Consider the following 17,393-nt stretch of genomic DNA (forward strand, 5'->3'; position numbering starts at 1 on the left):
TTTTTTTTTATTCCTCTATACAAGTTGGACGAGGCTCGCCACCAATCGAGTGCAGTGGGGCAAAACGGAGGAGGCATTTGCCCGAAGATGGGTCCTACCCAAATAATTTAAATTCAATTTTTTTTTATATTATGTGAATATGTTACTTGTGAATACATAGCTTATTTATTTATTTATGTTATACCACTTAGCTATCATCTTAAATCTCATTATAGCGTAAAGGTAAAACCAACACACAAACTTTTAAATATAAATATTAGTAAGAATCAGTAAAGAAACCGTATAAATATTTATAACAAGGCACTAGAAATGCCCTTTAGCACAATGAGTATAGACAACATTTGTAGCCGAACGACGGCTACCAGCGCGAGCGTCCGCAAATACTGCGTAGGTACGCTTGTGGCTTTAGAGCGCAAGAGGCAGTGCAGTTTAAAAATAACAATTAAGTCGCTAACTGTTACAAATGTATTGTTAAAATTAGAGTCCCTTAAACCTCGTCCTCGTTGATAAGGTGACCGCGTACAAAATGTCTTGTTAATCAGATTTACATGGCCTTAGCACTTCAAAAGTTTTTTATTCACGTTTCTGATACGTAAGATGTGGAAAGCCTTCCCAGCGACTGTGTTACCTGCCACGTATAATTTGAGTACCTTCAAGGCTAGAGTGAAAAGGCTTTTTCTAGGCAAGCATGCTCCAAGCTAGACCTCATCATTGCTTTGGGCATGATAAACATTTGTAGTTGTAAAGAGATTTTTGTAATAGAGCTAAACATAACTATAAATGCATGCATTTCCTTTTGCTTAAAAGCTTCGATCTCCTAAACTCACAAGTCACAGGTCAATAACCAAGCCTCGACGGTGACCCTAATAACGTCGAGGCGAACGGACAAACGGACAGACGCATCCTCGCATTGTTCCATTGTTTTCTCGTTGCTGAGTGTAACAATAAATGTTACCTTTCAGAGATATAATATGTGGGGCGACGTTGCCACTGGAGTTTTACACCCGTATTCCCAAACGATGACCAAGTGTAAGATTTTCTACCTACGTAAACAAATTCGACTGAGAAACCGTATTGTCAATAGGAAAATAACAGATTTTAAGCTTATACGCCGTGTGCTATGTTCCTCATTCAAATCATAGAAGCCCCTAGGGACTCCAATACAACATTACTAACCTGCTAAGCCTATCGAATGTATTGATGTACTTAAAATTTCAATACTAGGCTATGAAATAAGGCATGGTCGAGCGAATGGTATGAAAAAAATCTTACAATTGGCACTCTATAGCTGTCTCATATTTAGTAGGAATTAAGAGGGAGGCTTGTAATCAGTCAGCCTCGGAAATAGCCAAAAACATATAACTCTTTATAACCCCTTATTCAACGTGTTACCAAATTACGAAATACTGTTGAAGGGCGTATAAGTATATTTTATAAGAAAATGAACCTGTTAAAATAATAATGTCAAAGGAAGCATATATATTTTACCATACAAACTTATTCAAAACATTCTAAGTGTTTATTTAGGCAACCCTATTCAAGGTTAAAGACCGACACGCGCATAATACGCACGCTACGCGACGCGTACCTAGTAAAGTGAGGTGTCACTTGATTTTAATTTTGCATGTGATATTAGGGCTGTATCTGATTTCTTTAAATAAAAACTATGGCAGTGATTTACTCAAAACTATTAGCGTTTCAGTTTTGTAGATAATTCTGGGAAACATATGAGAGAATATTTTAAAAATACCCCTTCGATTTGGTTAGACTGGGATCAGTTTCAAGGCCATATTTAAAATAATTGAAGCTTACAACACAGTGATAATTTTTTTTAAATTAATATCTGCATTTAAACAGTTGGGAAGCAGCTGATTAAATCAATTTATTGAATTTAAACCCCGCGCACCGCGCCGCTGACATTCGATATAGAATGCTTATTAAACATCAAGCTTATAATTTTATTTTTACATTGGGCAAATAAAATGAATCACTGACAGTTGTACTTTTAAAAAAACACCCTGTATTTTATTGGCATGTAGGTAGGTACCTACTTCCCACTTAATTTTCTCGTTGCTGAGTGTTTATTGTTACCTTTCGGAGATATAGCACCATGTGGAGCGTGATTGATTGACTCGCATTGCCACTGGGTTTTAAGTTTCCGAGATTTTTTTTCGTTCACAAAAACATATACAGGCTGTTATTGCCACTAAAGGTAATAAGCCGCGTACATCTGGTTTTACATTTATTAAATAGTTTAATATATTTAATAGATTTTTTTTAAAACCATTATAATGTTATGGATTACTTAAACGACAAAAAAGTTTGGGTGTGAACTAAGTTCTAACTTCATACTCGTATCGTTAAATCTACGTCTAAAAACTGGTACTTTCAAGGAGTAAGAGTTTCAAAAGCTTAAACATAAAATGGCAGGTTAGTTTTTGTTACAACTTTTAGACGGCCGAGTGGCGCAGTGGGCAGCAACCCTGCTTTTTGAATCCAAGGTCGTGGGTTCGATTCCCACAACTGGAAAATGTTAGTGCGATGAACATGAATGTTTTTTAGTGTCTGGGTGTTTATCTGTGTATTATTATAAGTATTTATGTGTATTATATTAATAGAATATATATTCATCAGCTATCTTAGTACCCATAACATGAGCTGCGCTTACTTAGGAGCTAGATGGCGATGTGAGTATTGGCGTAGTATATTTATCATAGTTACATTGAATCAGAATTAAGGAGATCCGAAGGAGAACTAGAGTGAGCGACATACTCGTAGCTGAGCGAGTCGCGAAACTAAAGTGGCAATGGGCAGGGCACATAGCTCGGAGAAACGATGGACTTTGGGGTCTTAAGTTGCTGGAATGGAGACCCCGCACCGGTAAACGCGTAGGTCGGCCCCCAACAGGTGGACAGATGACATCAGGCGAGTCGCTGGGAGCCGCTGGAGGCAAGACCTAGGTCCAGCGGTGGACGTTCATTGGTTGAAATGATGATGATCAAGAAGATATATTGAATAAAAACAATTTTTTTGTAACTCTTTAAATTACATTTTTATTTCTTATACTACTTTTTTACTTGTTGTTATAGCGGCAATATTAATACATATTATTTATGAGATAAAGCCCGATGACGTTTAAGTAGTAGTATATAGCTTTTTGTGAAAAATCTGGAACTGGGAAGTAGGTACTACACGTTTAATTCTGTTGCCAAGCAGCTTTCTGCGTTCCGGTCTGATGGCGGTGGTTGCGGGCGAAATTACAGAAGAAACTTTGCCTGAGGTGCGAAGGTTGGAGCGGTGATAGCCCAATGGGGGGGACTTCGACTTGACTTTCGGGGGTCCGAGTTCTAATTCCAGCACCACCTCTTAAGTTTTCGATATTATGTGCGTTTTAAACAATTAAAATATCACTTGCTACTTACTTTACTGCATAAGTGAAGTTATGTAGTTTTTGCTAAATATTTTAAATAATATGCTCTTTTTGTAAAATAGCCGAAATTTTAAATCGAAATATTTCAGACACATGTAATTTTTGCAAAATATGTGTCAAATCATTAAATTTCCCGTTTAAATGGCGTTGTTGGCCGACTGGCGCAGTGGGCAGCGACCCTACTTTCTGAGTTTGGAATCGATCCCACGGCCTTGGGGCCGTGGGATCGATTCCCATTACTGGAAAATGTTTGTGTGATGATGATGAATGTTTTTCACTGTCTGGGTGTTTATATGTATATTCTAAGTATTTATGTATATTATTCATAAAACATATTCATCAGTCATCTTAGTACCCATAACACAAGCTAACCCTTACTTTGGGGCTTTTTATTATTATTATTATTATTAAAGTGATGCCAGAACAAAAAAAGGTAAAAATTTTGCTTATGTTGTTTTTGTAAAAATCCCTTAAAATATGTACATTGTTATGAGATGATTGCTTAAATTATATTAATATAAAAAGGTCCGGTTTGCATTATTCGACTGCGCAACCCTAAAGAGTAACATGACTATATAATTACGTCATGAACACTTTTATCCTAAACGACCCCTGACCGTTGGGCACTGGCCACACCTACCGACGTAGGTACCGTCCTAACACAGTCAACAGTGAGTCACGTAGTCAGCGAACCTGTATACCGTGATTCATACGTTTTTTGTCCCAACTTGTAATAGCAACAATCAATGTTAGGGCACGCTCATAATATGAGCCCAAAGTAAGTATATAGTAAGTATATATCGTATGAGCCTTCAACTGAAATTCTAAATTGAAAATTAACTTTATCAACACTTCAGAAGGAACACTTTATACAAAGCGTCATTCTGTGTCCATCAACCTGCAGGGCTAGCACGGGCGGGAGATAAAAATTATGTCCCCCGATTATGGGTCCTGACAGGGGATATAATTCACGTGTCCACGTGATAAATCACAAGAACATGGAATAGGAGAAGTTTACTCCCGTTTATTAATTAATACACGTATATTATTTGGATATTATTTCCACTTGTGCGCCAATGCTCAGAGAGTTGGTAAAGTTTTGGGAGGAGTTAAATTTATATTCTTTCCCCGGGGAGATGATTATCTCCAGCCCACAGTGGCGTGCAAGTGGCGTGCAGTGGGTTTCTTACCAGGGTGTGCATACAGTAGGAAAATTGCACAAAATGGAAAAAATCCTGCTCCTATACGAGCTATATTTCAATTTAAGGGTATGCAGTGCTTTTGTGCATGTATGAAGTGCACGCCACCGCCTGCCCATGCTAACTGTGCTGAGGCTTAGACGTGAAGCAACATGTGCCTGTAATGACACCGGGCACCGCATCTCTTCAGACCGGAACACAGCATTGCGGCAATGCATAGCGGCAAAAAACCTCAAAATCAACATAAACAGACAGAAATACATACTCTAAAAGCAAAGTTTGACGGCCGATTGGCGCAGTGGGCAGCGACCCGGCTTTCTGAGTCCAAGGCCGTGGGTTCGAATCCCACAACTGGAAAATGTTTGGTTGATGAACATAAATGTTTTTCAGTGTCTGGGTGTTTATATGTATATTATAAGTATTAATGTATATAATTCATAAAAATATTCATCAGTTATCTTAGTACCCGTAACACAAGCCACGCTTACTTTGGGACTAGATGGCGGTGTGTGTATTGTCGTAATATATTTATTTTTATTTAAAGTTAAAAAAACAATCAAATCGATTTATTTTTTACTTAAACTTACTAGGTATGAAATAAAAATGAAAAATGCTGATGTTACAACGCTTAGAAATATTTAGACTAATCTAAATAAAAGAAAGTAAAAAAAAAAACTAAAAAATAATGGCTGCTGATTTCAGAACGACTGCAAGTAGGTAGAAACTTATTTTGTGAATTTTAACAAATAACAAATATTTTCACCAACATGTAACTAAGGCGATCGGTGTCAAGTGGACACGCCCGTGTTTACCCCGCACGGAATGTAACCCACTATCCTTATCAGTATTAGTACAAGATTTGCTTGAGTTGGAGCCATGATAGCCCAGTGGTTAGGAATTCGGCTTCACTTTTCCTAGTTCGAATCCCAGCACGTATTTCTAAATTTTCTAAGTTACGTGCGTTTTAAGCAATTAAAATATCAATTGCTTCAACTGTGAAGAAAACGATCGTGAGTTGCATGTCTGAGAGTTTTCCATAATGATCTCAAAGGCGTGTTGAGTCCACCAATCTGCACTGGGCCAGCCTGGTTCTAAACCCTTTTCATCATCATTGAGGAGACCCGTGCTCTGTACTGGGCCGATTACGGTTGATATGATGCATACTCCATGTCGTCAAAGTAAAATGAGTCTAATATTACTTGTTTTAGAGTTGCAAATTGTATACTCCTAATTTTTTTTTTATAAACGTAACGCTAGCTGAAGATTTGTAGGCAAAGGTAGGAAAGGGATCAATTTAACTCTGATGTACGAGTAGTTCGATATTCAAAAACGACCACTCGATTGCGAGCGAGAAAATTATGTACTCAGGGTGCAGTTATCACAACTGACTAATATTGACTTAGTCGTAAACCCGAGTAACTAGGTATTGGATAAAATATTTGCGGTTATGATGACTGTGCTTTAATCGGACATTTTAAGTTAAAGAAAGTGAAGTGTTGAGTGAAATAAAATTTTATTTTGTACAGATACTGTAATAGTCGTCTGTGTGGACTGCACAATTGGATCCGGAGAGAAATACATCTAGAGAATTTCCAAATGAAATTGGATTATAATGAATTTGCATTTATGGCGTAATTGGAATATAATAGCTTATATGTTTCTTCCGATAATGAGACACTTCCGTGCAATCTAAATAAATAATAGTTAAATAACTGACAGATGGACGTTATTTCAAAAACACTACTTTATTTTATTTATCCCATAATATGCGATTATTTTTGAAGTTCCACCCAACAACTTGCTATTAACCAATGGTTAGCTTGGTGGGACTAAGCTCTAGAACTCTCTCTCATAGCAGAGAGTGCTATGAGAGAGGGTTCTAGTGGCAAACTAATAATGATGAATACAAGGACAATCCATTTCCAGTTAAAAACAACGTCACCCTAACGAATGCCGTCCCGTTGTCTAGATTTTATCAAAATATAGGTTAATAACATTGAGTTACTACGCTCTAGAGTAGTCTTGACTGATGGTAGCCTCTGGTCTGGGTGAATAAATAAAAATATTATGAGACAAAAATCTCAGGACCAGTTGTTTAGAAGTGATTTTAGTGTTGCTCAGGAAGCCACATTAAGATTGTTTTATTTCAAGTGGCGTGTCTTGACAGAGCAAGCCTCAAATAATCATACTCGCCTTTTGCTGTCCAGCGGACCGCAAATCGAACCGCAGGAATCTACTTTGCGATGTAATACATATTGCTTAGTATTTGTGGAATCGTCATCTCCTGAAGATGTTGGAGCGAAACTTATTCTCGTACTTAAACTTTGCAAGTTTACTATGGAAAATCTATGTGGTGTTTGACGTAAAAGATTATCCCTGCATATAAATATATCGTTGATTATTAATACCACAATCCAGATATTGTTTGTCTCAACGAGTCTTCCTAATGTGCTTCATTTAGAAACGTGGCATAACCTCGGAATAATTCAGCAGGTTTTGTCCCACTTAAACTGTCCTTTCAAATGTCAGAGCGTGAAAAAACGCCGCTTTACTATTCCGACTTTATGTCACGTTTATTAATAAGGCTCTATGTATCTAAGGCTAGCTCGGAGTATATCTAAGGATCTACTTTTCGAAATAAGGACCACCGAAAGAATAGACCAGGTTTAAAGGCACACGTCAGCGAGTAGTGTTGTTAGTGTAAGTATTACATTTTTTTTTATTCCACTACAAGTTAGCCCTTGACTGCAATCTCAACTGGTGGTAAGTGATGCAGTCTAAGATGGTAGCGGGCTGTTAGGGAGTATGGTAGTCATACCCCTAATCGGTTTCTACGCGTAATCGCACCGGAACACTAAAGCGCTTAGCGGCACGTCTTTGTCGGTAGGGTGGCAACTAGCCGCGGCCAAAGCCTCCCACCAAACCAGACCAGAGAAAATTCAGAATCCGGGCCCGGGTTCGATTCCGGATTCTGAACCCTGGTTAAATGTGAATTTAACCAAGATAGCTGCGAAGCTATCACCGTTGCGCCAGGGCGGTTCTCGATACTTATATATGGAGAATTGTTTAAAGAAACTATTTGTATATATAAATTTATTGGTTGAGATGATAGTATATCACGGAATTCTGCAAAGTAACACCTGCTTATATCCAATACCTAATCAAAGTTTACTCAACCGAGTATCGATAAGCGTGAAGCCTTATATCAGTGCCAGTTTTATTGTCAAATAAAAATGTTTTATGCAATTTGGTGTTTGCATGCACAATCGGACATGGAGTTTGCCACTACTAGGTGCGATGCGAAGCGGTGATAGCTTAGTGGTTAAAGCATCGACTTTACTTTCGAGGGACCGAGTACGAGTACGAGCACGCACCTCTAACTTTTTATTTTCTCCATAAAGAAGTGTGGACTCCACCAATCCGCACTGGGCCAGCATGGTGTACCACCTTAACGCCTTCTCATAGTGGGAGGAGACATGTACCTTTAGTGGGTCGGTAATGGGTTGATATGATGATCATATTTCGAAATTCAAATTATTTATTCCAGTATATTTCTTTTATTTATTTATGAGGAATATTAAGCATTTAATTTTTTTTTAATAATCCACGCAATTAACTGCATGGCCATAGCGTTCCAAAATATTTAAGTAAGATGTCAAAACAATCTATGTTGAAAAATGCATAAAAAGATGTGTACCTACCGTGTGATATTGATTTACTAATATAAATATATAGATAACGAACTTAACCTAAAAACTTTTCTCACTTTTTCACGTATTGCATAGCAAGTCAATATGTTTAATAAATTGGTATGCATTTTATCACATAAAAAGGCTGTCAAAAATAGTTTAGCGCCCCCAAGCCTTAATTAGCGAGGACTATTAAAATTTTAATAGGAACCTGGTTGATGAACTCCTGAATTGATAGTGTCATTTCTTTAAATTTGTCAGTTTTGATTTATTGCATAATTAAACTGTTCTTTTTGTTTTCCTGTTTACTATAACTTTACTGCTGTTCGCCAATAAAATAATCACGTACGGAATACAAAAAATAACCGGACAATAACAAAAAACATGAAATATGAACATATTTATGTACCTACAGATAAAACAAAGTGTCAAATATATCGCGTTTATTCCAGAATTTTCGATTTCGAATCAATCGAATTTTAGACTTAGGCTTGCAGGTTTCCTCAATGGATTCCTTTAACGTTAAAACAAGTGATATTTAAATTCTTTTCACTATTTAAAAAATCACATCGAATTTTTACACGTAATTACTCAATTATTTTAAGGAAAAGTTTTTTCATCTACATATGTTTTGAAGCTGTTTTTGATAAGAAGAAGAGAGCGTTTCTTTCGTATTTACAACTTTACTGTAAGTGAAAAAATCCTCACACTTTCATAGTATTCTTATATTGTGGTCACGTAAAAGATTACACAGGCGTAAAGTTTGGTATTTGGTGCACGATTCCAACATGGATACTACGAGTGGAGTACTTTTCGATTTTTGTTTTTATGTTCTTCCCAGGCTTCCCAGGATAAAAAGTGCCATATTATATCCGTAACCAGTAGCAACAGTACATATCTGATCGCTTGTAATCCAGGAGTCATTTTCGCAGATCAAACTCTGTATCGACAAAGTAAAATGAACCTATTCGATTTCTATTTGACTAACATTTGGTCAAAACCCCGACTTTAAAATTGTAAGCAAATTTGAGCTTTAGAATATGAGGTGAATAAGATCCATTTACGCCTATGCCCAAGTATTTCGATAGTCGAGAATGATTCCTATTCCAGGGCTACAGGATGCAAGCGAAACTAATATCAGTTTTGCTGGTAAAAATTTCATCGTTCGTTTAAAAAAGGATATGTAGGTTTTCAAAAACCTAACCATCCCAAGCCCATCTCTAGGATACAAGCTTGAATAACATAATATCAGCCTTCCGTTAGGAATCCTGCGTATGTAACAATAAACAAGGAACCCATTATATCAGCATCATCATGTCAATCGACAGACGTCCACTGTTAGACATTAATAGATATTTCGAAGGGAGTTTCAATTTCCATGGCCTAAAATGCGTCCAGAAGACACTCAGAATGTTCATAAAGCAGAGGGGGTGCCATCTAGTTTCAGCACGTGGAAAACACGACTGTCACTAGATGGCGCTATTTATTACCATATAAATCGTAGTTAACTTTTTCGCGATCGAATAAGCAAACTTGTAGTAGAAATAAATATTTATTAGTGACGGACCAAGCGGATGACCCACCTGGTAAGTGGAAACCACCCCCTATAAACACAGCAACACTTCGCAGGGCATGCACGGGGTAAGTCCTGCAACATGCTGCCCTGTGTCCATCAATTTGAGGAGTAGGTGTTAAGCCTCATACGGTTAACTGGCGCGAAATTGAGTAGAAGTGATACTGTATTAGCCTAAAGACTTCGCACACCTAGTGGGGAAATCCTCGTTTCCTAAGGTCTCAGAGTGCAACACTATCGAGGATGTTTATCACATTTTGGTGGAATGTGTCCGAAGCGAATTAGAAAGACTCTCGTTCAGGGCTCACTTTAATCTTTTTTTGCGGGAACTGGGGTATGTAACACTGTTTTGGCGCATCTAAAAACTTTATGGCATATATAAAGTGTCCATTAAGCGTAGGCAGTAATTAATATCATTTAGAATTGAACAAACCCTCCAAAAAAATTAAGAAAAAAAAAAACCTCATGTGCCCGTAATTACGCTACATGTAAATAACGTATTACATACTACGCGCTCAGTATGTGTAGGTATGCGGTTACTAAGAAAAGATGCAGTCTAAGATGAAAACAGATGTTCTATTTAAAGTCGGCTTTGGATAGCGGGCAGCGAGGTCGTTGTACTGCGGGACAAATGCGGTATCCGTGATTTTGTAGCACGGCTAGGAGAACCGTGAAATTACTGGACCACTATATAAGGATAGTTGGAAACTGGGTATAATCTTTACTTATATATTATACTAGCTTTTGCCCACGGCTTCGTTCACGTAAGTAAAATTTTTGATTCGGTCAATTTAACTTCAAAGGTTTAAAAATGCTAATAAATCTTCCTGCTAAAAGAAAAATGAACGTAAATTACTTTAAAAATTCAGAAACTTTCATATACATTTTCATTCCCTATTTGATGCCTTTGGAGTTTGAATTTTTAAAATTTGTGAAAAACGTATTTTATTTTTTTTAATAGAAAATATAAATCAAAGTTTCATGACTGTAACTTGAAAAATGAAAGATTTTATACAAAATTTCATCCCGTTTTAACCCTATTAGGGTAGGAATTTTCAAAAATCTTATCTGAGGGCAAAATTTCAGCCCGATCCGTCCAGTGGTTAGAGCTGAGCGTTGATAAATCAGTCAGTTAGTCAGTCAGTCACTTTTGCCTTTTATACAAATAGATTATACATACGAAAGTGTTTGTTTGTCCTTCCTACGCGACCCAACTAATTAACCAATAGACTTCTTTGGTATAAAGTTGAAAGGACGAAAAGTAACATTGACTATTTTATATCCCAGCAAAACAAACGGTTCCCACAGGATTTGTAAAATACGACAGTAACAGTTAGGACTTAGTGAATATTTATCTTCTAGGCATTCGCTCTCAACCTTAATATCCAACGTACTTATCCGGTTAAGTTACTTATACTCAGGGAAAGTAAGAGTAGTAGAAGGAAGAAGTCAGTCAGAATTAATAGTTAACATAAGGATGTTAACTATTAATTTACTAAATAATCGACAGAATAAAATCAATCAAACGAGGAAAAATTTGTTATAGCACGTGGCCACAAACACATTTTAAGGGTACGCTAGCCAAAAGCAGATAATACCTACTGCGTGAGCATGTGTAAAAAATATGCTATTCTTGCTCGCAACAGACGCACGTCTTAAAAAGCTTACTTATTTTTTTTTTGCATTAGAGATTCTATGCAAAAACAAATAAATTTGCAAAGTTAGATGAAATCTTAATAAAATTAACTTTACCGCAGTTCTTAGTAATTAGACTTACAATTTTCTTGTACTCGTAGATAATTTAAGCTCTTTAATATCATAGAACTAGAACAGATATGTACATCATAAAACCGAACCATGGTGAAATAAAGATTCTTGAAATCTAATATTTAAGTTAGTGAAAACTCATATAAATTAAAAAAAAATGGTAAAGAATATTATGCTTTGCATAATCTAACTGATAAAAGGCTTAGAGAAATTAACGGTCAGCGCAACCTTAATAAAAAATTATGTATTAGATCATTTCAATGTTCCAACCATAGGAGAAAAAATAAGATGAATCCTTCCACAAATAAGTTCATTAACCGAACCCATAACTCGAGAGGAATCTCTTCTATCATTAAACTTCAAATAATGATACCCCTTTTGATCTATGGGTTTTTTGTTGCCCGCACTAGGGTTGTTACTTTTAAAAAACTGGTGTTGCGTGGCATTGAAAATATTTTACGTAATAGTTCGTTTAACATTTTTAAAAATTCCATAATTCACTCCACGAAAAGCAGGAAAATCTGTATGGTGCCATTCATAATTTCTTCAATCTTTATACTCCACACCAAACAGATTTTAGACCATGCACCCTCTACGCACGTTTCGCTCCAAAACCGGAGCATCCTTAGGAGGTGTTGACTATGCAATGTTTAATTGTTTGACTTAACATTTATTCATTGTAAAGTTAACATCTTAAACGAAACGTGCGTAGAGTCTAAACTGCCGAAGATCTGTTTGGTGTGGAGTACAAAGATTGAAGAAATTAAAAATGACACCTTACGGATTCGCCTGCTTTTCGGGGAGTACAGTAAATTAAGCTTCATTTTCATAATATATCATGGAATTCCGCAAAGTAACGCCTGCTTCTATCCAATATTCCCCAACTACGTTAATGTATTTATCAATATTTAAAAACAACTCGTATTAATAATTAGCAATGTTACAGTAAGTTCAAAAAAATCCTGTATAATTTATAAAAGGGACGTAAGCAAATTAAACACCTGTCGTACAAATTAGCTAACGCAGTACTATAATATATATTGTTATTATAAGTTAAAATCTTCATAAGTGCGTAATAATTTAATTGAGTGTGAATCTCAGTTTTCAATCAATAAGGTCAGATTATGTATCGCTATATTTATTCATTATATTGACTATTGACACGGGATGACTGAAATAATCCTATTACTGATTGCGAGTCACTTTTGATCAATTTATTTTTAACCAGATATACTTTCCTGAAGTTGACTTGTATTTGAGACATGAAAATTGGTATCTAACATATTTCTAGGAGTTCTATTATTCTGTTCCAACATTAATTTTGAATGTACACTTTTGAATCAGGTGACAGCCCTAATATTGCGTGTACTCACTTTGTCCTCGGCAATGTTTAAAATGCGGTCCAGAAAGTAGAAAGTCGCTTGTAACAGTTGTAATTAAGGCTTCAAATGAAAGAAAAAACATATTCAGAGATGGCAACACACTCGGGTGTTAGAAGGTGGACCAAAAAACGTAATGGTGTGATGATGTAACAGGGCGATGAACCCTCACCATCGGATTTTGACTGTCATTGCTTGAATTACCAATACAATAATGAATTTAAATAAATAAAACATAGGAAATTGAGGAAGAGATGGGCACTTCCGTTTAAATAATAGAACGTGTGATTTTTTTTCATATATTGGTTCTTGGATCACGAGAACGTGGATAACACTTATAGGACATTATCACATAATATTATGTAAACTTTGCAACAATAAGTGTATCACTATTTTTAAGTATTGCAGTTTTCAAAAGTATTATTGATATTTATAAGTGATTAATCTTGTTCGAGCTTTAATAGAATTATATCTTTGTCTTGCCTTTACGATTACTGTTATGAATGTATACATGGACAGTTGTAAGCCAGCGAGTGAAATACCACTTTAGAAATGTTTTAGGATATTTTGCATGGAAAGTAAATTTCAGCAAATGCGACGAGTAAACAACTTACGGGACTATTTTTAAGTATTGCAGTTTACAAAAGTACTATCGATAATTATAAGTCTTTCTCGAGCTTTAATAGAATTATATCTTTGTCTTGCCTTCACTATAACTCTTATGAATGTATACATGGACAGTCAACAGTCAGTAATCCAGCGAGTAAAATACCATTTTAATTTTTTTTTGGATATTTTGCACGGGAAGTAAATTTCAGCAACTACGACTACGAGTAAACAATGTACGGAAGTAAACGTACTTTGCGCCAAAAAGGATGGAAAAGTTTATACCTATCGTAGTTTAGTTATAAGTACATGCATTCAAATCAAATTAAAACTTCTTGATTCAAGTGCAGGTAGAAGCAGAACTTAAGACGCGTTCAATAGTAATTACATAACTAAGTTCGATAACATTATATAGATGTACAATGTACATATATTATTATTTAACGCATGCTGGCAACGTTTACTCCATTTTCAAATGCACTTGCGCATACAATTTTAACTTTGGATTTATTTAAATGCTAGCCGCAGATGCATATCTGTTCGAGATCGTTGAACCGTAGTAACAAACCTGATATATCTATTTTCCGTATTGTGTAGTCTAGCTAGACTAGACATGATTTGGCTAGGTTCTATTTTAAACCTAGCGAGTACCTATTAAGCTATTTCGATATTTAGATTTTTAAATCTACTTTTATATATTATGTACGTTAATCTTTATATATTTATATATATTATGTTTATTTTATATTTATATATAACGTATATTTATTTAAATGATCCTTTCAAAAGCCACTATATAATGTTAATTTCCTTACTTTTTTAGTATTAACACACTGTCTTATTTTAGTTAACATGTCTAATTTGTATAAGCGTTTCGAATATTTTTCAATTTTGTCATGAAAATAACTAACACCAAAACAGTCATACAGAGTGGAGATTTTGAAGACACAAGACCATCATTCATTCTAATATTGTTTTTTACGTTACCCTAATAAATAACATTCGCGATAAGTAAACTATTAAATATTTAGAGAACAATCATGTTATACCTATTAGTAAAACTCGAATTAAATGTACAATTTGATCGATAAGAAACTAAACCGAATGACCTTTTGTATCTAACAAGTGAGAACATGACAATTGTTCTTCTAACCTAATGTGACCTCATAAACTGGCCTTATACTGATCAGTATAAGCTGATACGTGCTTATATGAATACTAATGATAGATACGAAGCGCGGGAACTTGTTGTGTAGGCCCACCTGGCTTTATTTTATCCGGGTTTTTACTATATACAATTCTACGTTTTATATGTGTCAGCCTTTTGTCTAAAAAAGTAGGCAATATAATATGTGTAACTACTATGTTGATAACAAACTGTTCCTGAAAATCAATGTCTCCGATCTATTCTGTTGTTGTATGTAGGTTATGGATTACAGAGTAATGCTCAATAAGTTAAAATTCTTAAGGCAATTTATAAAAACACTTACGAAGAAAAAGATAGATTGAATAATTGCAATGAAATTGAAAGACATGTTTAAGATGTTGGAAGGAATGTCACAAATAAACGATGACAACTATTATTAGTTTATTTTCAAGATAAAGCCATGATCTCTGATAAAAAAGCATTATAAGACCTCTATTTTCATAAAACTTGGTATTAAACTTGAGATGAAATTGCTTAAACTAACTAGGTAATAAAGCTTAGGACTAACCTGTCATTTGGAGTTGTCTTCTTGACGCAGGAGTTCTAGGAGTACGTGGTGTCCTCGATGCACGAGGAGTCCTTGGCGTCCGTGGAGTCCTTGTCGGAGTCCTAGGCGAGCTACCAGCACTGCGGCGTGAAGGTGATCCCAGCACCCGCAAATCCGTATTCTCTACACACGCTAAGGCCTCAGCTCCGGTCCTAGGATTCCTTGGACTGCCATTTTCCTTGTCCTCCTCACAAAATTTAACAGGAGAGTCCAATTTAGCACCTTTGTGGGCGCACTCAGTTTCAATGTCAAAGTTGAATCGCCTAATAAACCGCTTCCTTTCTCTTGCGTACTGCTCTGCCATCAGACGCTTCGTCTCGTCCCTGTCCGGAGCTCCGAATAGACACTTGCAGCTCCCACGTCTTCGCCTTGGGGTGTTGGTTCTTAGCGCCATGGTAGAAGATATCTCGAATCTCCTTTGCTTGGGTGTACGTCCTCCAGCCGCCATAGTACCACGTCAGGTGAGCTCCGACTGGTTCACAGAAACATCTGACTAATAATCTCCCGAGAGAAAACAGCTGTCAGGTAGCGCGAGAGGGACGGAGTTAGGCGTGCGAGCGGGGGCGTCGAGAGCACCTGGCCAGCGAAACCGCGCCAATTCTAACCTCAAAACACGATGCAGCGTGCGCGCGCGCTACCGACTACGTCCGACTGACGAGTGACGCTTCGTTTCCCGCGCATCGTATTCGCCGTGCGCTTGCGCCGATTTCGGCAGCCACTTGGCGCGCAAACCCTTAACAATAGTCCCAAGGACGCTTTTTATACGTCTCGGGATACAGGTGTACTTCTTAAAAGGGGCGAAAACAAAGTTTCAAGTATGAATGCCGCCGTAACACCCTTAGATTAATGGTGATTTATAAATAGAACATGAAGTCGTTATCGGTTGTCCGACAGATAATAGATTTGTATTTGGTAATAATGTCGTCATATCATCGTTGTCTCATATAGTTTTCAAGTTCATTGCTACATTTGCTAGCTGATTTTAAGTTTTAAGTTTTTCAATCAATATATCAATATTATTTTCATGGGTCATGGCAATATCATTAGTAGATAGGTACCTAAGTTACGGTATTTTAAAGCAATTTGAATGTTTGTTACATTAATTTATTTTTCAATGAGTACTTAGTTTACCGACCCATATCTCGCTTATTTTTTACTCTGTGTTACGAATGGAAAGATATTTAAACCTATTTGGCAAAGCTGTTTCTTAACAACAACAATATTATTGTTTTTCTATCTCTTAAGGACAAAGTAAAAAAATACATTTTTATAGTTGTTTTTTACAAATAAATATGTATTAGGTATATTAAGATCGGGTCAAATCACAGTGATTCGGGACGATCGCCAACTCTACTAAGTCCTGAAAAGTTATAAATTTCCTCACAAGATCAAAGTAACAATATTTAATTTTTATTTCACATACATGTTGAGTAAACGTAAATCAAAATTTTAGGATCGAATTTAGTGGCTTTACCTATAGATTGAGTTTCGATCAATAAGTAATGAAACAAACGAAAAAAGCCATGCAATAAATTATTGTCAGTAAAAATGAAGCTTTCATTGGTTTTTATTTTTATGCTGGAAGGTAGTTTCATTGTTTTTAAATTTTAAAAAATCTTGTCATTAGAAATGAAGCTTTAACTCTTTTTAATCTGTTTTCATTTTATGCTGGAAGTTAATTTCATTGTTTGTTGATTAAATTCGAATGAAATTAAAATGGAATTAAAGTTCGGTATTTATGACTGAGAAACAATTTATTAAATAACTAGCAGCTGGCCAACTTCGTTTCGGTATTTAACAAAATCTCGCGTGAGTATTATTTCGGACTAAAAAGTATCTTATGTCTTTGCACAGTTTAATCGATATCGGTTTGAGAGTGAGGATGTAATAAAGTAACAGACCAACAGAGTTACATTTGATTGAGGATAATATTATGTAAATTATTATGTCAGCTTACTTGTTTTTTTTATTCCACTACCAGTTAGCCCTTGACTGC

General features: G+C 36.0%; 1 protein-coding gene across 1 annotated transcript in view; it reads right to left on the reverse strand.

Annotated features, from left to right (window-relative positions):
* The window catches only part of LOC120625173, a 31,467-nt gene extending 15,426 nt beyond the window's left edge, over positions 1–16,041 (reverse strand). The window contains exon 1 of the mRNA XM_039892150.1: positions 15,359–16,041. Coding sequence (XP_039748084.1) covers positions 15,359–15,845 — 487 coding nt within the window. The 5' untranslated portion in view covers positions 15,846–16,041. The remainder of the gene's footprint in view (positions 1–15,358) is intronic.
* Positions 16,042–17,393: the final 1,352 nt, after the last annotated feature.

The sequence above is a fragment of the Pararge aegeria genome, chromosome 7, assembly GCF_905163445.1.
Source record: "Pararge aegeria chromosome 7, ilParAegt1.1, whole genome shotgun sequence".
Classification (NCBI taxonomy): Eukaryota; Metazoa; Arthropoda; class Insecta; order Lepidoptera; family Nymphalidae; genus Pararge; species Pararge aegeria.